Source organism: Anomalospiza imberbis, chromosome 18, assembly GCF_031753505.1.
Source record: "Anomalospiza imberbis isolate Cuckoo-Finch-1a 21T00152 chromosome 18, ASM3175350v1, whole genome shotgun sequence".
NCBI lineage: Eukaryota > Metazoa > Chordata > Aves > Passeriformes > Viduidae > Anomalospiza > Anomalospiza imberbis.
Window position 1 is genome coordinate 1,779,174 of NC_089698.1, and position 15,011 is coordinate 1,794,184.

At 42.3% G+C, this 15,011-nt stretch overlaps 1 protein-coding gene across 1 annotated transcript in view; it reads right to left on the reverse strand.

The window, feature by feature from the left end:
• Window positions 1-855: 855 nt before the first annotated feature.
• AACS (acetoacetyl-CoA synthetase) overlaps window positions 856-15,011 on the reverse strand; it is a 36,568-nt gene continuing 22,412 nt past the window's right edge. Inside the window, exons 9-18 of the mRNA XM_068208344.1 lie at window positions 12,708-12,788; window positions 11,562-11,686; window positions 8,843-8,907; window positions 8,542-8,664; window positions 7,157-7,270; window positions 6,873-6,998; window positions 5,289-5,358; window positions 4,551-4,609; window positions 3,594-3,796; window positions 856-1,013 (exon numbers count right to left, since the gene is read on the reverse strand). Of these exons, the coding sequence (XP_068064445.1) occupies window positions 876-1,013; window positions 3,594-3,796; window positions 4,551-4,609; window positions 5,289-5,358; window positions 6,873-6,998; window positions 7,157-7,270; window positions 8,542-8,664; window positions 8,843-8,907; window positions 11,562-11,686; window positions 12,708-12,788 (1,104 nt within the window). The 3' untranslated portion in view covers window positions 856-875. The remainder of the gene's footprint in view (window positions 1,014-3,593; window positions 3,797-4,550; window positions 4,610-5,288; window positions 5,359-6,872; window positions 6,999-7,156; window positions 7,271-8,541; window positions 8,665-8,842; window positions 8,908-11,561; window positions 11,687-12,707; window positions 12,789-15,011) is intronic.

Below are 15,011 nucleotides of genomic sequence, written 5' to 3' on the forward strand. Positions count from 1 at the left end.
CTCTCACTTTCAACAAGACATTTAGTAAAAAAAGTTACAAAACCCATCAGCTTTCAATAAAGAAACACCCTGGAATTCCTCAGCTAAACTTTGAGCCAATAAAGGACTTCAACCAAGGAAGCAAAATGTCTTCTTCAAATGTAATTTTGTTAATCCACAGTAATGTCAGTAAATTCCATGAAATAACCTGGAGTTACCCCAGGAATAAGGAGGAGGGAATGCTCCCTTCACCTTCTGAGCCCCCAGAAGTCTCTCAGCCAACAGCTCTAAAGAATGAGAAGGCTACAGCACAAAGTGAAGCAGCAGCTACCCTCAAAGGTACCACGAGATATTCCAGGAAATGATTCCGAGTCAAGTCAAATGGGTTTAGTGCATTATGATTTGGCTTCATAAAAACATCTTAATGCACACTACACAGAGAACACTTGCATGGTTCAGGGGCAAGGGGTTTAAATCACTGTGTATTCCCCTACAAGGGTCAAACACAGGGACTGAAAAATGTTGCTGTAAATCCAGTTTTTAAAAAAGCAAATATTTTATGAAAGAAATATTCTATCTGCAACTATTGGTGCTCCCATTTGATGGGCTGCTGATGTAAATCTAACCAGAAAAGATGCATTCATATATGTAAAAATCAAAACAGGCAGATGTTTCTCCTGCCAGGCTGGAAAAGACTCCAGAATATATGGCATATTTAACCAATAAAAGGGAGCTAAGCTTTACCCAAGCCTTTCATAATGCACTTCATGAAATATTTTTTTCCTTTTAAAAGAACCACTGGTATTAAATAGAGGTTTTTCTTTACATACAGTATTGGTATATACAAAACAAATACAGAATAAAGACAGACACACAAAAAAAAAAAAAAAGTGACTTTAATAGTCTTGAAGCTCAGGAATATTCTGGTAGAGGTCCAAAGCCTCTGGGTTTGAGAAAGCTCCCCGCTGCTCAACTTCTTTCCCTGCAATTATTTGCTTCACAGCTACTTCCACTTTCTTCCCATTTACTGTATACTGAAAAACAAAACCAGCAAAGATAAAATGACTTTTTTTTTCATGTAGTGGTTTTATGAAAATATTCATGAAGCCCCCCACCAATTCCAGAACTCTCTCAAAATTTAGCAGAATGCCTTCTCTTTTGTTACACGTGAAGCACTTTCTTCTGAAAAATCACTTGAAGAGTAGGTAGAATTCAAAGAGTTTGTGTCAGTTTATTACTCCTACTGGCAATTCTGTGAGAACATGATCAAGCTCCAATATATAAAACAACAAAACCAGATCAGAATCATGGTATAAACACTAAAAATACTTGGTTTTTATGTTCTGACACATCCAATGTTCAAACAATTTTTATTTTTTTAAGGGTGGACTCAAAAAACAAAGCCCAACTGCACTGGGCTTTGGAAGAAGAAAACCAGGATTTCCTTATCTGAATTGGACAGTTTTTCTAAAAGGGTGAAGTGAAACTGAGCTTAAATGCTCCCCCTACAGCTAAGCATTTCAAAACAAACCGTAACAAATAAAATGAACTGGAACCAACAGAGGCTTCACCTGCCCTTATGAATCACATGAATTCTATTACATTGTGAGACTCAAAGGAAGGACCCTGCAGAATAAAACCCTAATTCTTCTCTTAGGATCAGAGCTGTAATTTCTGGCACAGAAGGAGGATGGGCTGCAGTGTGAATAGGAGCAGCCTAAGCCTAGCTTGGATGATCTCTGTTTTTAGAGGCACCAAGGCTTTCTGAGCCCCTTCCTGGTGCTGGTACCACTGAGATTTTGGGGGTGGCAGCTTTGAAAAGCTGACACACAAATCCCTCCTCAGTGTTTCTGCCTGCTCTGGGAACAGGACCCCACCTGCTTTACTGCTCAGTCTCCTGGGGGAGGAACCCAGGTTGGTCCTGGCCTCCAAAGCCACCGAACCTCCCGAGCTCCAGGCACCACCACTGACAGATGGTGGATCTGGAACTGGACATCATTCAGACCAAGTGAAATTATCCTCAGCACGCCCTTACAATATTGTCTGCATACAAAAAAATCCAACTTTTCTTCATTAGATCTGCTGAAGTCATGTGCAACCCTACCCTCCTGAGCCACCTTCATCTCTCTCATCAACAATCAGCAACCTCATTTTCACACCAGAAACCACATCAGCTCAGTGGCCTGCAAGGGAACTGCCCCTTTTACAAAAAGATAAGGCTGTTCCAAGTAAATTAGTTTACTTTAATCAGTAAATCCTGGGGATGATGACCAGAATGTTTATCTGGGCAGGACAGAACTAGACAGACTCGCACTGTGTTTTAAATACTAAATATCCTACTAAAACCAAGTTTTGTGCTGCTAAATCACCTGAGCACAGCTGTACTGTTTGTACAGGACACAGTGTCAGGATCAGATTGTGTTTTCAGATGAGGAGTCAAGCACATTTCCAAAAGTAGCAGAAAATAGGCAGCTTCCCTTCCAAGCAAAACTTTTAAAGAAAGATGAGAGACAGCTTTGATCACTTCACCACTGGCAGATTTACCTGAAAGGTAATTAAAATTCACTCAATTCAGTCAATGTGTGAACTAATTAACGATCTAAGCAGGCTCTCCTGAGGGGCAGCCCATCCCAAGCACCTCCCTGCTGTACATTCAGGTGATTCACACAGTTCAAGTTCAACACTCCACACAGAAGCTGAGCTGCAGCCCAGAAAATGGGAACTTCAGTGAATTTTGCACTCATGCAAAGACATTTTGAGCCAAGGACTCAAAATCTGCCAACAGCATCCTGAAACAAAACAAACTCAAGAGATCAGGACCAGACAATCCCTCTGTGGACCACACAGTACTGCTGAGCCCTACAGAACTTCCACATGGAAGCCTACACTGCCAGCAGAGGGGTACCAGGTTCAAATGATGGCTCTGAAGTCTCAAGTCTTTTGTCTGGACACACTCAAGTCTGGGGAAAACCACACTCTGCACCCCCATTCTGCTGCTCAGAGTCACTGAGGACACTGTACCATCAGAGAGGGCAATAGAACAGACATTCCAGCTGAAGAGCTCACACAAAGAGCTCCAGCAGAACAGCTTCAGCAGACTGAGCAGGAAGAACCTTCAGCTGCACACGGTTCTCCCCCTGAACAAGCACAACAATTTCATTTTAATTACTGTTATAGTTAAGACAGTGATAGAGCTACATTTAAGTGGTTAAACAGATGTAAAAGTGAAATGGTTTACAAAATGATCTTCTGAATTCAGCAAGCGCTCTCAGCTTTTCTAAGAAAGTCACTCGTAACAGGAAAACAAAAACAAAATATGCTTATGGATAGCCAGAAAAGCTCAAGTTAAATGACCTTTTTAATATTTTCTTTTAAGAGGCTGAAAAACACACTACTGAGAAAACGCAACTCATTTAAAAAACAAAAAACGCTTAGCTGAAGAGGAGATGAAAAGATGTTGCTAGGCAACATAGACAAACTATTTATAAAGCTCGAATACACTTTTGAGATGCTAAAATTTCCACGTATGTGGGTTTGAAGAGCAGTGACAACTGCTCCTTAATTACTATTCAAGGTGACAAAGAAAACAGCAGGCAGCCTTTCCCCTGACATACCGGGATGCCTTTGGTTTCCAGGATGAGGCTGGGGACGTGCCTGGCGGAGAGCGCCACGCGGATGGCGTCCTGGATGCGCTTCACCAGGCTGCGGCTGAAGGCGTGGCTGGAGGCCATCTTCAGGAACAGGATCACCCTCTCCTCGCCGTCCTTGTTGTACTGAGGGACGCAGAGGCTGTCAGACACCTCCTCAAAGGCTTCCACTGCAAATGGAATCTTTGTTAGAGCTTGGGTTTGCGGAGCGTCCTGGACGCGCGGCTTTTCTCTCGTATCGAACAAAACCATCACCTGCATGGGCAAAGGGAAACAGGCATGCTCTGCCTGGGTTAAGCTTCACCTCTGCCTGCTCTGGAGTTTTAGGTTTAAAAAAAAATCCAGGTTTAAGGACCACTGAGATCCGTAACAAAAGTTTACTGCTGCTTTTGGGACAGATAAAAGTTCTATGCAAAGCCGTTTTCTCCAGCTTTCCCCACTGCAGCACAGACAGGACACAAAGTCCTGGTGACACAAGAACAAGGAGGCAACAGGTCCTTAAGTCTCAGATGAGCACCTCTGCAGGGACAGTTTCCCCACCTGTCACAACACAGGCTTTGAAATACAAAGCACAAGCTCAAGAACTCCTTCTAATTAGCAGAAAGGTACAATAGAAACAGTGTCAAGAGCTTGCCTTGAGGGGAAGAAGAAAACCCTGGTTAGGGGAAAAAGAAAAACCTGCTCCATAAAGTGTTGCTTTTGTATATCCCAATGAGTCACCTCCCACCCTACAGACACTTCAGGAAAGCAACCAGTTTCAAGCTTACAAAATCAAGTTTTACTGATACTAACATACTCTGTACTGTCTCATTTGAAAAACAGCAAGTTTCTTCTTACTTAATCCTTCTAAACAGCTTTTTAATGCTTAAATTTCAGATTTAAGGCAACGTCATAGTCGGAAGAGGTGGAAAGTTGATTTCATACCTATGTTATAGATTTCAGAACTTCCAAATCTTACTCCATTTGGATTTAATGTACCATCACTGAAAAATCACAAAGAAAACAAAGAAACATTAAAGTGTGATTACAGCTTGATCAAGAGGAAAAATTGATGCAATTAAGCAAGTCTCTCTAGTGAGAGCAAAACCACATTAGAAACAGAATTTTAAGTGAATTTGAGTCAAAAAGGCATTTTACTCATTAGAATGAATCTGTACAGAGAACAGCAACATTATTAATTCACCCAACTTTGTTTCAAACAGCAACTTTGAAATGCAAACAGTAAATTCAGCCTGAGTTGTGATCCCGAATGTCTGTGATCACTGACACAGGCACAACTTATACCTGACCTTCTGTAAGGAAGTTTTGCTCTAAAACAAGGTGGTAGCAAAGCCAAGACCACAAAACAAATTCCCCAAGTCACCACCTTGAATGTGCTGCACTCTCAATCCAAATTCCTGTGACCATTGTGAACCATGGAGCACAAAACCATGTCCAGTACAGTCTTGTGTTCAAAAACACAAAAGTGAACCTCAAAATGAGCTCCCTTCCCTCAAATCCAGCTGCTCTGATTGATTTAAGGGTTGAAATCCACAAGATGGGATTCAATAAAATTAATATAAAGCTAACAAGGGTGACAGAATCACGTGCATTTTACTCCTAGGTGCAGACTGCAGATTTTAACACTTGTTTCCTCCAAGCACTCCCACCAGAACTCAGTACCTGCGACCCAGCATGACAATTCCTCCAGTCTTGGGGTTAATTTTGCAGTAATCACCGTGGGCCCAGACACCTGGTGGGGAATGGCAAAGGTTAAGCAGGATTTCCTCAAGCAGTCACAGCAGATATTGTGTAACTCAACTGGCATTAGCTGAGTGAAATACACAGAAATACAACTGATCTACTCCCCCCAGGCAGGGTGACAGTACTGAGTACACCAACAATCCACACCACATTCACTGTAAGAACCAGCACACCCAGGAGCAGCTCAGAAATCAGGATCAAGCCCCAGGTTATCATGTGATTGCTTGTTTGCATGACTACACAGCACTCCTTACAAAGCCAGCTGCTCTGAACACCTCATTTTGAATTACTGGAAGCATTTCCCACAGAAGTAACAACATTCCCACCTCGATTCATTGTCTTTCTTGATCCTTTTTTTTTATTATGCACAATTCTGTACAAGAAGCTTTCTGGGCTTGTGTAATAGGTATCAACAATTCCCTAGAGAGCTTTTGTGCTTACTCTTATTTGTCTTAATGCAAAATCAGGTTTGACTTTTCAGTATTATTTAGGATTGATACTGCCACAGCAGCCTGCCAAAACCAGAAGTACAACCCAATTCTATTCAAGTTTTTCTGAGGAAAAACACCAACAACCTCAGTTATTTGCACATAAGACCATTTTCCAACTTAATTGTTACCATCTCAAGCCCACTTACAAGGAAAGGCAGAAAAGGGGTCCAGACAGAACCTCAATAATTTCAGTCTTAAAACTGTCACACAGTTTGTTTTTTTTTTTCTATTTGCTGCTGTCAGGCTTACATGCAGACTGCAACTTTCACATTCCTCAGTTCTCTTGTGTGATTATCTCCTGCTGCACATCCTGACTTTTCTTATGAATCCACTCTGTACTGTTGCTATTTATTAAAAAAGAAAAGCTTCCATATTCAAAAAAACAGCAGCTGGAGATCCTGCTCTTAAAAAATCCCTGCCCTAGAGGCACCAGGGGTTTTGGCACTGCTGTGCCACATCAGGAAAAGCCCTGGATGAGCAGAGTCCTCCACAATTACTAAGAAAAGCCTCTGGTCCACAGGTGCCTGTTATTTTATCCTGTAGAAGGCTAAGGCTGCATGTCTGAGGCAGCATATATCTAATACATATTTAATCCTCATGCTAATGAGGCAGCAGGTCAGCTCTTTTCCCTTGGGAGTGACTCCTCCAGGCAGGCAGGAGCAGCCTGGCAGAGGTGCAGCAGCACTCTCTAATAGCTGATTGCTGCCTGCCCTGCTCAGCACTTCCAGCTCACACCCGTGCCAGGAGTCTGTGCCTGCACTGCAGACTGGGACAGGCAGAGCTGCCTCATGACAGCAGCAGCCAAACTGGACTCTGCAGAGGTCCTTACTGCTTGTATGTGGATCTCCAGTCAAAACAAAGCACGAGAAAACAGAGTGAGGCGTTATGGAATGTAAGACCTCACCCTGGAAACTGGGACTCAAAGCTGCACCTGTGGCTGTCACTGGGCAGCAGCAAATAAACCTGGGCCTTCCCTTACAGTCTGCACCATCCCAAGGCCTTCATGACATACCTGGGAACTTGGAAAAATAAGCCTTTCTGTATTTGCTTCCATTCTCATCGTTCCAGAAGTGTGTGGGCTGACAGGGAATGGGCTTGGTGCAAACCAGCTCTCCACTTTCACCCCAAACTGGTTTTCCTGTTGACAAAAAAAAAAAAAAGGTATTTTCCACATTTCCTTTCTGTAAATAACAGTTACGAAGCAAAGAGCATCTACACTTACTACTTGTTGTTAAAGTTAAGATCACCTAGCAACTGTATTTTCTAAGTGTGCACAGTATTTTGGATCATAGTTACCTTCATCATTCCATGCTTCTACAGCCATGCCAAGATTTCTGGCCTGAATTTCTCCTTTGTAAACAGGAACTGTAACATTGTGACCCATGAAACACGAAATTATATCTGTTCCACCTACAACAGAAGAAATCCATTTAGAAGATACAGTATTTTTTGGAAAAAGCAAACCTGTAAACTACACAGGAACATGGGAACAGCCAACTGCCAACCTTTGCCAAAGGCTTCTGATCCACACTAAGCAGCACAGAACAAACAGCATTATCTAGCATGTTGTGACTTCTGTTAAAAGGTTTTCTTCCTTACTTGATATATCTTGTTATATGTGTATGCCTTTCATGCAGAGCTATCCCTTAAGGCATAACTTTTCTCCTTTCAACAGTCTCTTTAATCTCATTTAAGGAAATTTCCATTTATAGGAGAGAGAAGACAAACAGGGCCTGCTTTACAGACTTCAGATATTTACAGAATTACTTAGAAATGTCTTCTTGTTTGTTTTCATTAGTTTAAAGTAACCAGTCAAGCTACATTTACTTAGCTTTTATACCTTATCAGCATGGGAGGAAGGGAGTCAGGCCTTCAGGATGAACAGTTATCTTAAGAAAAATAGATACTGTCAAAGTGCTTACTTAACTGGAATATTTATAGTCTTTCTAGGACTTTATGGAAGAGAATTAAGACACAAATCAATCATGTTAGCTTTTCTCAAAAATAGGCTTCTGCATTTGAGTCTATTCATGTCTGTAGTAGCAAGTTCTAGATTCAGCACTACTCTTACTGAGCCCAGAGTCTGAGATAACTTCAGTAGCAGAATAGTTACACTTTAAAAATCAAACTGAGTTAAAAAGCTCTTTGAAAAAGTCAGCCTTTGTTACAAAGCAAAATGGGGAGTGCTGTGGTGGACCTTACGTGAGCAGGAGTTGCCTCAGCCAGCACTGCTCACAACAAACTGCACAGCATGGGGGCTTGATGTTTCCCTAATTATATAATCCACAAAAAAATCCATCTGCAGCGCAGTTACTTGGCACAAAAGAACTGAAATGGGAACTCTCCAAGAGGCATTTTCTGCTAAAGTCAGCTATATGCAGAACAGTATGTTCTGTAGGTTAATAGACTCTTTGCTTGATCTCACCCTGCCACCCCTAAGGACAGCCAGTCAAAATAAATGATCATACTCACAATCCAAAACATCCACCAAAAACACTTTGGAGTGCCTGAGTTTCATTATGGCACAGTGAATTATGCAGAAAAACCTCAGCACTAAAGAGACAGCTCATTCCAGTTTAACTATAACCAATCCCAAATGATGCAAAGCTTCCCAAACAAGCAGGAAGGAACTGCACAGGCAATCAGAGAATTACTGAGATGCTGCAGCATAAAAGCCTCACCTGAAATGGATCCCAGGAGGACACTGCTTTTTATGTGTTTGTAGACATACTCATAGCTTTGAGATTTGAGAGGTGATCCTGTAGACAGGATAGTGTGGAGTGTTTGCAGATTGTGTGTTTCACCTTAAAAAGGAGAAAAGCAACACAGGTTAAGGCAGAATTTTTCCAAGTGTTTGGAACTGTTTGTCACTACAATCCAGAATAATTACATAAAGGGCTGAGACAAGATAGGGAGCCAGAACCAGGAGAGAAAAGGGAGGAGGGAGAGGGAGAAGGGATTCACCAGCTTTTTGAAGCTTACATGGTTTTAAATTTTTCTCTTCTAGCACAGCCAGCCACTTTGCACCCGTTCCAAGGATGGTGATCCTAGAGGGAAAAGAAGTTTACATGTTTTGCATATTTAAATATGCTAAGATTCTAAAGACCTGCCATTCCCACTGCAGCGAGCTGAGGCTGTTACACACTCTGTACGTGGATTAGACAAACAATGCAGCCTCTTAGAGCTTTCCAAGTGCAATGCACATCCTTTTGAACTATCAAAATCAGTCAGATCAAATGTCATCTCCGCAGCTTTGAAACTTTTAACTCTATCTTTAAATATTAAGCAAAGCTTTCCCACCTCACAAAGACAGTCATTTACATTTACAGGAATTTGTAACTGCAGAACACTCCAAAGACATCACAAAATGTTATTGTGTTTACTTTATTAATGGGCCAAAATTTCCCCAGAGTGCCTTGGTACACTCTTACACAGGAAAACTTTGCCATTTCAGGGCACAGCTTGACAAAAAATTACTTTATTTTGGGACAGCAACCAGTGGCTTTCTGGAGACACCTGTTGAGTTTCCAGTGGTGAAAGCCTGAGCTGCCCATGCCTAAATGAACAGGAAACTTGGCCCCACTGAACAATTCCATCCTGCCCTTGCAAAGTGTACTCAGAGCTCTTCAACAGAATTAAAACTTGAAACAAAGGCTCTGTTTCTTCCATCTGTCAGTGGAAGTGCCAGTTTAATGCTCCTGCTGACACTCAGGAAATCCTCTTACCTGGCTTCTGCTGATTCATTTTACATTACAGCAGTGAACTCACTCAAGAAAATGCAGAGAAAGATGAAGATAAGGGACACAGCACAGAGCATGGGCAATACCAACACCAGCAGAGCTTCAATAAGATCCTGCTAGGCTGGCTTTGACTCCAAAGGCAGGGTGGGAGGTAGGACACTCTTCCAGGCAAGGAGAAGGGGATATTTCAACACTGCCAAAAGGGGATGCCTCCCTTTGCCATGCTGGTGGAAGATTTCCCTCTCAGCTAGGGACAGGCTCCTTGCACAAACACATCAGTGCACAGAGCAATTCACCAGGCACATGGGAAGGGCACACAGAATGGTTTGGACTGGAAGGAACCTTAGAGATCATGTAGTTCCAATCCCTGGCATGAGCAGGGAACCTTCCAGCATGAGAGCCCCCAGCCACCCTCTATGCCAACCATATGAACTATTTTTACTCTTGTGTAACATCTCACTTTCCTTCCATGCCTCAAACCAGTGCTTATTTTACATTAGAATACAAAATGCTTCTCTATTTTAAGCTCTTTGACACTTCCTCTACAGCACATGTAGAGCCAAATCTCCCTTTATTTCCTTCCAAAACTGCAGAACTGCATTTAGTCACCATCCAGCAATTCCCCTGCACAGATCACTAATGGATGTCCACTTGAGTCATTCCTGCCACGCAGGATGAGATATCCTGATGATACCCTGAGAATATGCTCTCTGAAGGAAAGTGTGGTGCATCCTCAGAGAAGAAGGTAATCTTCACATGTTGGAGCCTTTTTTTTTAAAACATATTTAACATATGAGTGAGCTGGGAACAGACTGCATGGTGAAGTAGCACCCAGATGGCCACCGCTTTTAGCGCCAGATTACAAAAGTGAGACATGCAGACACATTTATCTTCACTTGCTTTTGGCATGTGGAGACAATGCTTAAAAATAAGCTGGGTTGTTTCTCTATTCTCATCTTTTTGCCTGTTTTTGTACCAGGGTTTCTTTGGGGGTGAAGCATGGCTGAAGTTTGTGGGTTTCTTTTATGCTTTTTTTTTTTTTTTTTACTGGAAGCATTTTGACTTGGCATTAAGCTTCAGTTATAATAGCCAGAGACAAAATGTCAGTCTTTTTAAATATTACATCTCACAAAAGACAGTGAAGTTTAAATTATTAATCATGCAGAGTCAGAAAGTGAATCTTTTGTCATCCACTTTCCACCACAAACAATTTTAATTATCAATTAAAAATGGCACTTGTTTTACTGGTAATAAAACTCAAATTTACTCCTTACGTGCAGCTGGCAAAATAGGAAAGTTACAAAATAATTTTTTTTAAATCGAAGTTTAACAAAGTGTACAAAGCTAAATGCAATCATAGGGTTTTACAGCTGTTTATCTGCTACCTGCCATTTCTCTAAGCTTCAAGAAAGGGTGCTGTGAGCATTTTCAGGCACAAAAAATGGCATAAAACAATTACTGAATAGCTTATCAGTATGAATTAGGCATTACAGGTTAAAAAGCAAAATATGAAAATATAAGCAGCCCTGCTGAGCCTTTCCAGTCAATTTATGTCTTTAAGTCAAAGTTCTATATTAAAATCTTAGGTTGAGCTGCTTGAAAAAAGAATTCTTATTTACTAAGTTCTGAGTGTGCTGAGAAATTACTCTTCAGATTGCTCCCAATTACTGCCTTCTGAAAAGGCTGCTCTTGAAAACTATTCAACCAAAAGTCTTTGTTTGCCTGCAATTCTAATACCTGACTCCAATTTGAAACAATCAGCTCTTTGTCTCTCCTCCTCTCTCAGAAAATGTTTTAGTACAAATTTTTAAAAGCAGTTCCACCCAGAGCTGAGCCAAAAGATAAACTGTGTCCCGCTGTGCACGAGCTCCTGCCCAAGAGAACAGCACCTTCAGTGAGGCTGCCTGGGTCAGTGTGACAGAAGCCAGTGCCACCAGCCTTTGTCTACCCTGGATACGTACCCCAGTCTGTCAGTCAGGTCCCAGAGCACATTTGGTGAAGGAATTAGAGGAGATCCATCATACAGGACCACTGAAGCTCCTGTAGCAAGTGCAGTCACCAGCCAGTTCCACATCATCCAGCCAGTCTGGAGCAGAGAAGAAACCTCCATGAGTGTGTCCCTGCCTGCAGTGCTGGCAGCCCCAGCAGTGCTGTCTGCTGGCACAGGAGCCACAGGCAGCTCTACAAGGATGCACTGCTGCAGATCTTGGCAGAAGCTGGACCCAAGCACGATCCCTGCCCTCATGCAAGAGGTGCCACCTTCCCCTCCCCTTGCCCTGCTGCTAAACCCACACCACTGATGTTGTCTGATCATATCAGCAAGAAAGGCTGAAGCTCTGCTCATGCTCTCAGCTGTCCCAGGCTGCCTCAGCTGCATGTTCCTGATGGATGTTGATCTAAGTGAGCCTTACAAACACCTGGTGAGGTGGGGATTCCATGCCTCCCTGCACACACAGCTCTACAGCACGAGCCAGGAGACAGGACAACTCAAGACAAGGCAATTACCATGATCCCTCCATGGAGATACTGCAAACTGACTAGGCATGTTAAAGTTCACAAGGGAACTCATGAGGAAAGACATCCGCCTTCTCCAACTGCTACTCACAGAAGGCTTAGCAATCATTTTTCTTTCTCACAGCATTAGGAAGAACATCTCCCACCACATAACTGAGCTCCACACAGATGAAGTTTACCCCCTTTCCTTTATCAAGTTGGAGCTGGGCAGCTTCTTTCCTCACAAACAAAACAGACATAAATTCTCATCTTGAGTGTGACCTAGCCCTGCAGCAAGGTGGAATCTGATTTGCAGGTGACATTGATGAGGCAGCTTGATCAATACACCTAAGAGACTAAAAATCAATCCTTTTTCCTCACCAGTTAGGTCAGAAACATTTAACATGGATTTGACCTTTCATCGGAAAGGTCCCTGCTGCATTTTATTATTTCACCCGATTTATTTTTTTCATAAACTCAGATGGGACAATCCCTTGCAGTAAAACAATTTAACACACAAACAAGTATACTTGTGGATTTGTATGACAAGTTGTCCCATCTTTACAGGAAAAGGATGTTACAGTGTTTCTAAAAATGCCTTAAGCCCCACTTGCCGTTGTGTAGTACATAATCACATCACTGCTGCTCATGTTGCCATGAAGAATGTGTTCCTTCAGGTGCTGTATTAGGGTACCCTGCAAAAAAGAAAGCAAAATACAAGATCACATAAATGTAAAGCAAAACTCTGACAGCACATTAAGACTTGAAAAACACCAACACGGTCAATAGCTTGCAGGAGGTACTCCAGGATTAAAGCAAGTATTCCCTTTAACTACCACTGAAGTAAATCCCAGGGCCTATCTAACAGCAGCAGCAATTGCATTCTCCATTTTCTCACATAACTTTTCAGCCTCTCTCATTAGACCTCAGCAATTCCCACTGCACATCACTTTTAATCCATGAAATAAACAACTCCCTTCCAACTCCACACAGCCATCAGAGTTGCAGAGTACTCCATGCAGACCCTAATTTTAACAGCAGGCTTTCAGCAGTCAGACTTTCCAAGAGAAGCCCTTTGACAGTTTCATTTTCAGTGTTTTTGGGCAAGGGGAGGAGTGAAGGACTGAGAGCTGCCATCAACTGCAGCAGCTGCTGAACATTAGCACCATGTGTCCAAATTATCTTATCTATTAACATCTAGGAGACAAAAGACCTGACAGTACAGATCTCTTGTAAACACTGGAGGGACTAGAAACGCGAAATGTCTCACTGCTCAGAGCATCAATATTAATCATGTCCTGAGATGTATTACTTCCTTTTGTTGGAAATGCTGCTAAAACCACCTTCCTGATCATCATTAAAGCACAACTTGCTAGGATAAATAAATTTACAGACTACTTCATTAAGTCACTTCACTGCAGTGACAAATTAATGTAGCCAATGTTAAAATAAAAAATGGGTTTTGCATTTATGCAAGGAATCATAGTGAAACTATTAAGAGCCTCATAAGCATGAAACAAGATTTACACTGAAAGAAAACAGATTACAGATAAACATTCAAAATGAAAAAGGAGAGTCATAAAAGTGGCACATGCTTTGGGAGAAAAAGCAGAAAACATTAAATAAAAATAAAAGAGTAAATCTTATTTTCACCTCACTGCTCAAATGAACCAGGTCTGAATTCACCTACTGCTGTTTGAACACCCTCAGCTGCCACAACGCTGCCATCTAGCTACAGCTGCCATCTCCTACAGCTGAAAGTCACACAAAAATCGGGATTTGGAAACACTGGGTCGTACTGAATTGGTAAGGTTGCCAAAAGAATTGCAGGTGTTTACATAATTACTGCATTTATAAAGGAAAGCCCATTGTTCCTGCAGGAGATTCCAAAAGAGCTACACAAAATAGCAAAATTAAAAGTTATATACAATTCAGATAAATATTGGTTTTCTTTTTCCTTCATTTACTTTCCACTACTTCACAGTTTTGGAGCCAGAAGGGGATTTTTGAAAATGCTTTTAGGTATAGGCTATGAACAATTCCCCTGCAAGACCTGGTACATCTCAGGCTGGAAACAAAAGGACTCTGGGAGAAGGCAGAGCTGTTCTAAACCCACAGCCCAAAACACTCTTGAGTTAATTTATAGGACTCATTTATTAACAGGACTTTTACAACCCTCCAAATAAACCCCAAGCATTTATCACTTCACAGCAGATCTGGCAGCTGATGAAACTCCCTGCTCCTCCTGGGGACCAGCGCAGGGCTGGTGAAGTGCTGCACATCTGGAGTGCCAGCAAGCAGCAGCACAGCTGTGCAGAGCCCCAGCAGGGCCTGGAGGGGCAGGGCTGGGCACTGACACAGCTCAGAGGGCCAGGGGCAGCTCCTGGGGCTGGGCTCTGAGCAGCAGAGCCCCCAGCCTGAGCAGAAACAGCCCCTGAGGGGCTTGCCTGCAGCTACACCAGCCATCCGCAGCACTGCAGAGGTTTAAGGCCTAGCCTTGCAAGTCCTTGAGATGGACAGACATGAACTGAAGAGGATTTCAGCTGGAAATTCTCTCCTTACATAGCTGGGAGCAGGGGATAACTGGAAACAGGCCTGATATGAATGAGGCAAGAAGAACCACCAGTGTTTTTAGGACTAAAGAATAACACTTCCTAACGTTGTTCTGCAGCACACCCAACTGGTGAAAACCACACAGCTTTGCTTCCAAGGATCAAAAAGCAAGCCTATTCCTCTGAGCCACCATTTAAAAAAAAAATCTCCCATGCCCTGGCTTCACTTCACTGTCATTTCACTGTGTAGCAAGAAAACAGACCAGAAACTTACTGCAGAATGAGATAAACTGAGTTGTGAAGTTAAAGTGAGCTGCCTATTGGCACCTAAAATCAGTACAGTAACAACCAGCATTGCAGCATACT